The following is an 11,498-nucleotide window of genomic DNA, read 5'->3' as shown; positions in this document are numbered from 1 at the left end:
CGCTAACTTTTAACAATAATTACCTTAAAGGGTAATAAATTGTTACAAGTTTTATAATACAACTTAAAGATAATTAGATATTTCTTTTCAAATTATTTAAATACCCTATTCCAGCTAGGTTTAAAATATATAAAAAAAATAAATAAATAAATTTCAAGGTTATACGTGTTAACAAAAATTACGTAAAAAGTAAATAATTTGCAGGTAAAGGTGTATAAATAAGTGTTAGGTCTATAACTTCCGTTTCCTTGAATAAAAATGATTCAATAGATTTAGCAAAAATATATAAACCTGTATGTTCCATAGAAGTTATCAAAATCCTGATAAGTCTGGTGATGGCATAAATTAAGGTGGATGTTTGTTCTTTGGGAAATCGATTTTGAGTCGAAAATGTTCTATACTTCTATCTCCATTTTTCCACACTTCGTACTGATCTATTTTTGGCAGTTCAATTTAATTACGATGACACGAAACTATTCCAAATATTTTTACCTTAACACATATTTCATTTTTGCGTTACAAATCGTTACAGTGACGGACAAATTAACTTTTACGGGAAATAAAACAGTCATTTTTAACAACATTAATTTATTCAATCGAGTGTTTTAGGTTTTCTACCATAAATAACGTAATAACAATAAGTAAAACACTTGCATATTTTCGGTAAAGCTACATTTCTTGAGAGAAAATAAGGTTTGTTTTCTATCATGTATGTTGTGGGTTAAATTTCTGAACTTCACGTGTATACTTATTGCTATTACATCACTTATGGTAGCTTGTTACTACAAAGGCTTAGTTTAGTCGTTGATTTACAATTGAGCAATATTAACTGAGCTTGGTAGAAAAAGGTTTGTCTGTTACAAAGTTGTTTACAATACTGGGAAAGATGGTGTTGAAAATATAGTTTTCATAATACCATACCAAAGTTCCATTGGGTTTTGGTTCCTTACAAGTCACTCGCTCAAATGTTATAGTTTGTACTTCATGTGTTTTATCAAATAGTTTGATATTATGCAATAGTGCATCCCCAGCAATATTTTTGAGGATAATCCGGAAAGAGTACTTTGTTTTCGTGTCCATAGACGTAGAATTTACCTTGACGAGTTTTCCATGAAAAATTACACTCGGCCAATGGTATAATTCGTACCTTTTGTCGCTGTATAAATTAATTTAAAAGTACGCGAAACAAGGGTTAGGACTTGTCTAATGGACAAGGCTTAATTTTAAGCCTAATTTCTGTCGTGTTTAAAGATAAAAGGCTTAAAGTTTTAGATGAACATTTTAAGGGTTGTATGGCTAAATATTAAGCCTTGTAGTATCGAAAGAAAGTGGGTTTTAAGATTGAAGATTATTTTAAAGCTAAGCCTAATTTAAAGCTTATTTTGAAGGTTAGGTATACAATTAATCCCTTGGTTAAGATTTAATTTTAATAATCAAAGCTAATATTGATTGAGAATCAGTTATGCTTTATTAAGGTCATTTAAAAGATTAGGCTTAACGTTAAGCCTAAATTCACCTGTTCTATAATTCGTTCCAATGGGAACCCAGAATGATGTTCGTTGACTAATGTTTGAGAGGCGACATTAACGGCTTCGTCGGGAAAGTACTTAATAGCTTCGACCTATTGTTAATTAAATCGCGTTATTAGTCTCGCATTTACACCATAAGGGCGGGGCTTACTTTAGGCCCAACTTCCTCAAAAGCGACTTCACCAGTAACTTGACGAACTTTTTCAATAGGTATCATAGTTGCCTCGGTTATTTTATCATCTGTATGAGTTTTCCTTAAGTTTAAACAAACAAACAAGATTTTTAAAAGACCATAAACCTGATGTAAAATACTAGCTTAATTTCTCACCATTGAACTATAAGTCTAACGAAGAATCGGAGATTACCAGTTTCGAGACATATCTTACAAGGTCTATGTCCTTTTCCAGAACATTTTTTACATCTAAGTTTGAGTTACGCAAAGATTAATTAATAACTAAGCCTTTGATGCTTTAGAGAGAGCTAAGCCTAATTATGAACCGCGTAAAGTATAATCAATAATGAAGCCTAAATTATCTTTGTTGAAACTAAACCTAGCCTTGGTGCTTTAGACTTAAGCCTAGTTTGAATCGCAAGCCTTGGTGTTTTAAGACCTAAGCCTAGTTTTAATCGCAAACCTTGGTGCTTAGACCTAAGCCTAATTTTAATCGCGAGCCTTTGTGTTAGACCTAAGCCTAGTTTTAATCGCAAGCCTTGGTGCTTTAGACCTAAGCCTAGTTTTAATCGCAAGCCTTGGTGCTTTAGACCTAAGCCTAGTTTTAATCGCAAGCCTTGGTGCTTTAGACCTAAGCCTAGTTTTAATCGCAAGCCTTGGTGCTTTAGACCTAAGCCTAGTTTGAATCGCAAGTATTGCCATTGGTGCTTTAGACCTAAGCCTAGTTTGAATCGCAAGTATTGCCATTGGTGCTTTAGACCTAAGCCTAGTTTTAATCGCAAGCCTTGGTGCTTTAGACCTAAGCCTAGTTTGAATCGCAAGCCGGGCCCTTTTGATCTATACTAATTTTTGAACATGCATAATTATAAGCCAAGGCTTAAGGCAGGATTCTTGCAATTCGTGAAAGCAACAGTAAAAGTAAGCCTATACTTACTCCTTTTTACCCGTTCCCGTACAATTTGTACAAATTTTTTCTAAATGGTTTCCTTTTTGAACTTTTAACCCACTACCATAACACTTATTACAATTTTCCTGTAGAAAAAAACAATCCATAAAATTTAACCTTGAGTTAAAACGAAAAACATCGTTTAACTAGGTCAACCCTATCAGAGAGTAAATTACCTTCTTTCTCCCATGACATACATTGCACATTTTGCGTCCCATACCCCCACAATTATGACACTGTCTTACAACGGAAGTATTTGGTACTTCCATGATCTTTTCTCCATCATTAAAAGACTTGGGAGCGTTTACCGGTATTTCCCAAGGGCCAGGGGCATGGCCAACACTGACCGGTACATTAGCTGCGTCAAAATTACCACCGTTAATTGCCTGTATAGACTATTGCCTTAATTACTTGCAGGGAAACCAACACACAGGCGAGAGGGAGGTCGCCCTCACACCCAAAGTGACCTTCCCACCCCTGTGGTGGAGTTGCTTCCCATCCGGAATTAATGAAATAGTCTATTAAATTTTGCCAAGGGTTATTTACTTCTATATGGTTCAAAATGCCACGAAGTTTCACGTTTTTCACAGAATGTTTCCAAAGAGTACTGAACAATAAAAGTTATATATATATTTTAGGTTCTAATTGCAATTAAACTAATTAAATCAAATTAATTCTTACGTGAAATATACTATCGGAATTAATTGAAAGTATGACCATTTCTTTAGCGGGCGTACTTCCAAAACAAGTATTTTGTTTGGCGAATTTTACCAGCGATTCGCGAATCTGATATTCTTTAATTTCGGGCAAACTAATTATAGCATTAATTTAAGTTAATTAAGTTAACTTTAGGATATCTTAAAGGGAGGGTTAAAAGGAAAATAAAGTGATATTTTTATCGATTCTGATTGGTCTTATAATTAGTAGAAGAATTGATAAAAATCACTTCATTTTCCATTTCACCCTCCCTTTATTGGTTAAAAATACTTCGTTTCGGTTCTTCTAGTTGGCATATGATTTATTTCAACTTGCTCATGGATCTTATAAGACGGTGGTACAGCAGGTGCTAATTATTTTAATTCAAAAATATTAATTAAGTACTCTAAAACACGCATTAAGGTCCTATTAGATTTTTTCTATCGGTCTACGATGTCCTTACGTAAGTCCCCAACCGCGCCTACCTATAAATATTGCTGTGACCTTGATATACTACACTCCAAACGATGCCCTTTCTGGTGCATACCGTTATTGTACATTGTGCAAATATGGACGAAGCTCTCTTACAGTTTTCCCATCCTCTATTCCTTGATTAAAGATCAAAACTTACTGAGTTCAAAAGAAATTCCTTCGTAACCAGGTATCTTAGCCATATCCGGTACAATTTCATTACCGGCACCGGGGTAATTAACTTGTTTAATTGGTCCAGCCTGTACAATGGCCATACCATCGTCATAAACCCTGGGAGTGGCAGTACCACCACGTCCACCACCGTTGAAAGGAACCATGGTAGTAACAGTCTCATTGTATATTTCTTCGTCTTCGAATATCGGCGGTGTTAATGGTTTAAGTATAATCGGGTCATCCGTGTTGATACTCGGGGTTGGTGTCATGGGTTTGACCACGTGAACTTTGGGTAGTTGATTGTCTAGCGTTGGTTCCTTGTGACCTTCCTTGCTTGGTGAAGGCGATATACAAGTGTCTAAGTAATCGTCAAACGAACTGGTGGATTCCAAGAACCCATTCGACGGTGTAATTGTGAATAATGACTCATTAAAGTCGTTGATGTCTGGTACTTTAACCGGTTTTGTTTTACTGGTAAGTTTAAATGTGGGTCCGAAATCGTCTTGTTCTTTAGCAAATCCTGGGAAACCTAACGGGTGAAGATCCATTTCGAAACTTGCAACCTAACACCGACGTTTACTCGATGATATATAGAACTTCTTGTACATCTACCTTATTGGGGACTTGGTCTATCGGAAGTGATTAACCTTATAACCGATACTTCACGTCCATTTCATGTTCGATGATAATATTTCTTCCACAAACGCTTAAGAACGCCTCATTTTTCGACCCATATCGTGTTTCTTCAAAGTGGGTAAAGGTTGATTCGATAATATAGATTTTTGTCATAAGATACCTTATTGAAGACCAAGGTTATCTCACGAAATTCACTTAGTAATCATTACTGGTGATATTTCTTATGAATTATGCAAATAATTCTTCCATAAACTCTGACAAATTTCAACCCAAATCACGTCACATCAAAGTCAGAAGGTCATTCGGTCAAGTAACAATATAATTTATATCGAACTGGACTGGTCAATAACTTATTGAGGCATTGGAAATCACGTTTCAATCTAGGTTTTATGCAAATATTTCTCTTCCACAAACACTTTAAACTTCCAGCCCCCAGATCAGTTGAGTCTATAGGTTAAGGGCAGTCTTTAAATATTGAACTTATTGGGGGTATTGCCTATCAAACGAAATTGACTCGCAACAAGTACGCGTCGAATTTTTCACGTTCTAAGCAAATTTCGCTTCCACCAACGACTGAAATCGTTTAATTTCAAGCGACCTTTTCGCTTTAGTCTTTGCTTGTAAGTCAATACTCATGTAGAGGAGTAGCACTAATCGTTCTATTTACCAGAAAGATCTGTGTAAATTCACGGAATAAGTACACGACATTGAAAACGCCTGGCATCGATAAAGTCAACACTTCTTCATAACAGAGTTAATCATTACAGATTTCAGGGTAGAGGTTGTGAATAACGAAAGCGCGGGACACGTGTACAATTTTTAAGAACACGTGATTAAAATCGATGTTGCAGTATATGTGTATAGGCATAGGTAACAGCATAAGTTCATAAGATATGTTCATATCCATAAGTTTGTAACTGGTAACTTAGAAACTGGAGCTTGTAATTTTGAAGTGAGTGAGGTAGGTCATAGATTCGAGTTAAAGCGACGTACGCCTGGTGAGGCGCTGCTGTCAAAGGCCTAATTAGTAATGCAGACTAAATAGGAGCTAGATAGAACTTAAGTCCTGCAAAATTAATTAACCACCGAGTGTAGTAAGTACTTCAATTGACTCGCTTCCGTCGTTCTCCCTCGAACTAGTTATCTCGAGCTGTAAGTCTCTAGGTAGCATTACGAACTGTATAGGTAGTGCCATACTTATGGAAGGAACATATCTTATAAACTTATGGTAACAAGGAGGTTTGGAAATGTGCAAGAAATCATACATACGGATTCTGGGTCACGCACCAGGTGTTGCACTGCATGGCGAAGTTTCAACACGCAAGCCGTATATTTTTTTAATGGTCCCATACTCAACAAGTTGGGTAGGTACTGTCATTATAGATTAGTTTTATGATAGAAGGGAGGACATAGGTTGAAAGAGTGTCTACTGTCATCAAGATAAGTACTTATTAAACCTTTCTGTACCATTTTCTATTTGGTTAATGTGACATTGATTTTTACACGGGGACATGACATACTAAACGTTTTATTAAAATGTCTCAATCAATATCAGTGTTCACCTTAGATATCTTTTTAACAATACAGGGTGTTTTTGATAAGTCTGGTGGCATAAATTAAGGGGGATGTATATTCTTTGGGAAAACCATTTTGAGTCGAAAATGTTCTATACATTCGAGTTATGATTTGATAAGTGTTTTAGGAATGACCCCTTAATTAAATTAGAAATCATTGTCTTAATCAGTTTCTTCACGTTTGGAGATTTTTATTGAAAGTATTTTTATATTTGAAGCTCGTACATTTGATTATCATAAGGCTATGCAAATTATAAGTATGGAAAGGAGAAACCGGGTTAGACCGCGGAGGAAAACTCCTTTAACAAGCGGGGAGAGAACTTGCAAACTCTACGCAGAAGGATTTCTTCCCAGATTTTTCACCTGGTGCCACAGTCCGGGATCGAACCCGGGATCCTCTTGCTGCGAGGCGAAAGCGCTAACCGCTACGCCACCCCACTTTTTAAGTATATTTAGTATATAATTCAAAAATCATATTTAGTATATAATTCAAAAATCATATTTAGTATATAATTCAAAAACCATATTTAGTATATAATTCAAAATGGATATAAAATATTTAATCCAATTATATATTCGAGACATCATCCACAAAGGCTTACCTAGCACCCATTAACACTTTTCTTAAGAAGTTAAGAACTTGAAAAAATAAGTAGACCTATTAGGCTTAGTATTAAATTAAATCATAAGTAAAAATTAATATTACGAAAAAAATGTAGTTTTAAGGTTAAATGCAAGTACTTGTAATTGGTATTGGTTTTAACTTATAAAATAACGCAACCGCAACAACATTTGGAAGGATAATCCGGAAAGTAGACCATGTTTTCAAATCCGTAAATGTGGAATAATCCTTCAGTATTTTTCCAACGGTAACTTATTTCGGATATAGGGATTATGCGAACGATTTGACGCTGAAATTATAGTTGTTCAATGAAATATTTACTTCAAACAACGTTACCGAGTTATTTATATGGGATTCCTTAGGAATGTGGTCCCTAAACTTAGGCTTAACTCTTCCCAATTTAACTTAAAAAAGGCTTAAGTTATTGTAATCAACGTAGGAATAATTAGGCTTAGGATACAAGGTCATCTGTATTAAAGTTAGGCTTAGCGAATTTCAAGGTCATTTGTAGCTACAGCTTTCTGTATTAAAATTAGTCCTAAGGAGACTCGGGTTGAAGGTCAAACCCCCATGGAATGGTTGTTATTTATAGTCTAAATAAGGTTCTATGATTGGTTAGGGAAACTCAGCTACAATATAAGGTTACGATCAAAGAATCCAAAAAATAGCTTTCAGCACCAGTAAGATCATTTCAAGGTCACAAAGATACCTGTCGTAATATCCTATATATATCGTCATCATAAGAATTCAGATGATTCGCAACTAGTCTTTTTGATACTTCAACAACAGCCGGGTCAAAGAACTTTTCTATCGGAGCCACCTTTAGAACAATAACAATACTTCAAACAAGGCTTATTTCAAATTAGGCTTAGCAAATTAATTTATACCCTAGGTCCTTTCTCATTAAAGACAGTTTCGCCAGTACATTCACGAATTAATTTTTTGGGTATGGTTGTTGTTTCTGAAATCCTATCGCTTAGATGATTGGTCCTTAAACGTTTTTAATACCATGACGTCATTATAGGAGTTAAACACGATTTGACTAGTTAGATCAATGATTGATTACCAAGTTACTTTAAGTCTAATATAGTATCGCAGTCTTGATGTTTCTTTGCAAATTTTACAACCCTCATGGCCATTTCCACTACAGTCGGGGCAGCTGTTGATTAAGATGAACAAACACCTTAATTTCCGAGTATTTCTAAGTACAGCCAATAATACATACAGCTACTAGGAATCATTGTGCCCCCGTGTTAATTTCTATGCGGGTTTTGTGGACCGGGCTTGAGAACTTACTACACGTCACGCCTATTAATAATTCTGATGGCGTCTTTTTAACTGTGATTTCATTACAGTTTGTGGCAACGCGAGGTGATTCGTGAGGCAAAATTCGTCATACATAATGATTAGTCTAGCTAGCTCCTCCCACAAAAGAAGCTGCCTAGATACGTTGAGAAAAATGGCACGTACACAAAGATTCCTAGTAGCTGTATGTACTTCTGGTACAACATAAATGTTTTTCAATGCATGGACACGTACCATTTACGTCCCGCACCAGAACAATGTTCGCATACTTCATTCTCAACATTTTTTCCTTTTCCAGTACACGAAGAACATTGTACTGAACAATTTCCTTGGCATGTTTTGCATCTTTTACGTCCCAAACCCATACAATCGTGGCAAGGTCGAATATCCGATGTATTCGGTACTTCAACAGTTTGTTCCGAAGACACGAAATTACTGGGGTACTTAACTTGAACGTCCCAAGGAGCAGGAGGGGGACCATTAATTAAAACGTGTTTTCCTGTTTACCAACCATTCAGTTTTTAATTAGATAATTAGGCTTAACGATTAAGGTCATCAGAATTAGAAGAATCTAACCATCGTATGGTTCAAATACCCAGGATGCTTCACGTTCTTCCGTAAATGTTTCCAACGTGTACTATTGTTTGATGAATAAAGAGTTACTATATGGTAACCTTTTTGGATATGGTCTACCAGGGATAGATTTAATTTTAGAAGTAGGAATGGAGAACGGTTAGTATTTACTTCAGTTATTCCGACTCATAGACCACCCAGTATAGAGCCCCTCCCTCCAACACGTAATGAAAAGTTTAAATTATCTTATTGGCTCACTTAAACTACGTTTTGATGACGTTGCTGACGGGGTACGGCGAAAAATACGTAATTAATTTTTTATCTCTGTCGCTATGACCCGCCTCTTCTTTCATACCCCCCCCCCCGTCCCGGGAATGGGGTCCGGGACTTAACTCGCGCCCACGTTACTCTGTTCTCCATTCCTACTTCTAAAATTAAATCTATCCCTGGGTCAACTTAAACACGAGGCGCTTAGAGCTTACGTAGTAGGAGCTTTCAGGTTTGATTTCCAATATTTCCATGTGTTTGGCGGGATTGCTGCCATAACAGCAATGAGCAGAAGCAAATGTCGCAAGACTATCTCTGACGTCTTCTTCTTTTAGTTCAGGGAGACTACAACGTGTTCGATATCATCGAGTAAGTACTTATAAAAATTTATAAACGACCCCCTACAACATTCTATACTTTATTTTAGTTGGTTCATTCCTTGGCTTTTCAATAACTTTAGCTTTATATGGCGGCGACACAAAAGGCGCTAATTATCATTAAAAAAAACGTAATTATTAATAAGACCGCTAGTTAATTTTAAATTAAAATTACTGATTACATAACATTATACCAAGAAGAGATATCTAGTTTACTAGGGAGAAGTTTAAGAAGCCTCAGTATTCGCGCCAGGCCATAGTCCCAGTCCCCCTTTCAAAATACAAGAGGGGACGTAAAAGGAGGCCCCGGGCTATTTCGCCTCTCCTCAGTCGGAAAATATGACAGTTATTGTCGTAATTCGCGTCGTGCTGACGTGAGTTTTCAAGAACCAATGAGATGCTGCTTGTGTAATTTAGAGGCGGGATTAACTCCGGAGCTACTATACGTTTGGACTGGAGATAAAGCTAGCAATGTGGCGCGAATTTATACCTTCTCCCTAGTAAACTAGATATCACTTCTTGACGTTACCTAAACGTTTCCTTTAAATAATCAAATCGGACTCACTGGAATCGAAGGAAACATTTTCATAACCAGGTAGTCTATTCATAACAGCCGTAGTCGCGGTTTTAGCCTTATTAGCTTGTGATTGGGTTCGACCATTTTTAGGTGGGTCTGTCAAGTGTCAAGATGGTTTTTTTCGCTCAGTTAATCATGTTTTTCATGTTTTAAATAATTAAATAGTTTTTTTTTTGTGATTGTGATCGACTATTATGCAAATTTAAATAGGAAACTATACTTATGGCTCTTACTTATGGTAAAAGAAATTATGTTGTATATTAATTGGGTTTTAATCTAATCTAAATATCTCATCTACATTTCCAGTTAATAAGTTTTCTTAGAACTACTTTAAAACAACATTTCTATGGAAAAACTCTATAAGAGCTATTTCAATTCGGGGGGAAAGGAGAGATTTTGAGGCGGGGTTTCACTAGTCCCCGCCTAGGCGTCATATTGTGCGGGAAATTTAGCATATAATTCTTCAGCGGCCCGCACGGAGGGAGGGTGAAAACCGGCTCCGTTTATTGGCAGGCCCAACTGTGACGTTTCCCCCCTTCAACTGATATAGCTCCCTTACTCTTATTTCGAACCGTTATGCAATTTCTAAGAAATCAAATTTGAATCTCGTTTGACCCGTATAGCTCCGGAAATTAGCTTAAAAATAATCTCGCGATTAGTGACGTCACACTGAACGCTATGTATTACGTCAAATACCTAAACCTTATTCAAAATTCCTTACACAATAACAACAATATATATTTAAATTTTCACAATTTGAAAACGAAAATCACAATTAATTTAAATTCATTAAATTAGATTTTCTTATAATAAATTTAATACTAAACTATATACGAATTTCAAACTTCCTTACGCTTATTTCGAAACGTTATGCAAATTCTAAGAAATCAAATTTGAATCTCGTTCGACCCGTATAGCTTCGGAAATTAGCTTACAAATAGCCTCGCGATTAGTGACGTCATACAATACGTCAAACACCTAAACCATATTCAAAATTCCTCACATAATAATAGCAACGATATATATTTAAATTTGCATAATTAGAAAACGAAAAATCACAATAAATTTAATTAAAAAACATAATTACATGACTTGTTTCCTGACATATTTGGATACGATGTCTGTCAGTCTGCGCTACAAGAATACCGCGATTTTAATAAAAATCTGACAGAAATTAACCCTTTTAACCGTAACTATTAACTATAAATACCGAAAACAACTGTATTTTTAAATAAACACGTAAAATTTTAAAACATAAACCCTACGCGACTCTAAACGGTCACAATAAAATCAAGTAAACCGAAAAAATTTACAATCACAAATCGAACATATTATAAAAATTGTTGTTGCCGATTAAAACGCAACTGATCTCAAAAACAAATCTTCAGACGCGTTTGCTTCGCTCTAGAGTCTGGTCTAGAGGAAACCGAAACCTTGACAAAAATGCCACCCCCTATGTGTTAGCAGTATTTTTTCCCCTCCAGACAACTTTCTTGGAACTGCTGCTCCGTGGGTGTTGGTGCTACTCTTAGAAAACTTTTTTTAGAATGCAGCCAAGTACCGGTTTAAGAGAAGATGG

At 35.9% G+C, this 11,498-nt stretch overlaps 2 protein-coding genes across 4 annotated transcripts; both read right to left on the bottom strand.

Annotated features, from left to right (window-relative positions):
• Window positions 1–571: 571 nt before the first annotated feature.
• LOC149621363 (protein SSUH2 homolog) lies at window positions 572–5,676 on the bottom strand. Its single transcript, XM_089853785.1, has 10 exons — window positions 3,975–5,676; window positions 3,635–3,713; window positions 3,329–3,458; window positions 3,194–3,254; window positions 2,824–3,005; window positions 2,636–2,733; window positions 1,858–1,950; window positions 1,681–1,783; window positions 1,517–1,621; window positions 572–1,156 (listed from the first exon to the last, which is right to left on the bottom strand). The coding sequence occupies exons 1-10, from the start codon at window positions 4,534–4,536 to the stop codon at window positions 1,010–1,012; spliced, it is 1,560 nt and encodes a 519-aa protein (XP_089709911.1). The 5' UTR covers window positions 4,537–5,676; the 3' UTR covers window positions 572–1,009.
• A 690-nt stretch (window positions 5,677–6,366) lies between these two features.
• LOC149621362 (protein SSUH2 homolog) lies at window positions 6,367–11,384 on the bottom strand. 3 transcript variants are annotated; one of them, XM_089853848.1, is made up of 11 exons: window positions 11,130–11,384; window positions 11,007–11,053; window positions 9,908–10,015; window positions 9,383–9,452; window positions 9,181–9,310; window positions 8,702–8,762; window positions 8,360–8,624; window positions 7,887–7,979; window positions 7,708–7,810; window positions 7,530–7,640; window positions 6,367–7,109 (listed from the first exon to the last, which is right to left on the bottom strand). In XM_089853848.1, the coding sequence occupies exons 2-11, from the start codon at window positions 11,023–11,025 to the stop codon at window positions 6,963–6,965; spliced, it is 1,107 nt and encodes a 368-aa protein (XP_089709974.1). In that variant the 5' UTR covers window positions 11,026–11,053; window positions 11,130–11,384; the 3' UTR covers window positions 6,367–6,962. The 3 variants fall into 3 exon arrangements, with proteins under 3 accessions (XP_089709974.1, XP_089709973.1, XP_089709972.1); XM_089853847.1 differs by having other exon boundaries at window positions 6,367–6,837; window positions 6,940–7,109; window positions 11,007–11,381; XM_089853846.1 differs by having other exon boundaries at window positions 11,007–11,377.
• Window positions 11,385–11,498: the final 114 nt, after the last annotated feature.

This window comes from Phalangium opilio, unplaced genomic scaffold (assembly GCF_054372755.1).
Source record: "Phalangium opilio isolate 3A_F unplaced genomic scaffold, DU_Popi_V2 ptg000206l_1, whole genome shotgun sequence".
NCBI lineage: Eukaryota > Metazoa > Arthropoda > Arachnida > Opiliones > Phalangiidae > Phalangium > Phalangium opilio.
Note: the sequence above shows the minus strand (reverse complement) of the source record. Positions and strands in the feature narration are given on the sequence as shown.

Bases quoted from the DNA above. Each gene is read 5' to 3' on its own strand.
- LOC149621362 (XM_089853848.1), bottom strand. The intron at 8,625-8,701 runs GTTAGATTCTTC...GTTGGTAAACAG, and splicing joins GGTATTTGAACCATACGATG to GAAAACACGTTTTAATTAAT. The intron at 7,110-7,529 runs GTATCTTTGTGA...CTATAATTTCAG, and splicing joins TATATAGGATATTACGACAG to CGTCAAATCGTTCGCATAAT.
- LOC149621363 (XM_089853785.1), bottom strand. From the start codon at position 4,536: ATGGATCTTCACCCGTTAGGTTTCCCAGGATTTGCTAAAGAACAAGAC. The intron at 3,459-3,634 runs GTATTTTTAACC...TGCTATAATTAG, and splicing joins ACTAGAAGAACCGAAACGAA to TTTGCCCGAAATTAAAGAAT. The intron at 3,255-3,328 runs GTAAGAATTAAT...TTTATTGTTCAG, and splicing joins ATTCCGATAGTATATTTCAC to TACTCTTTGGAAACATTCTG.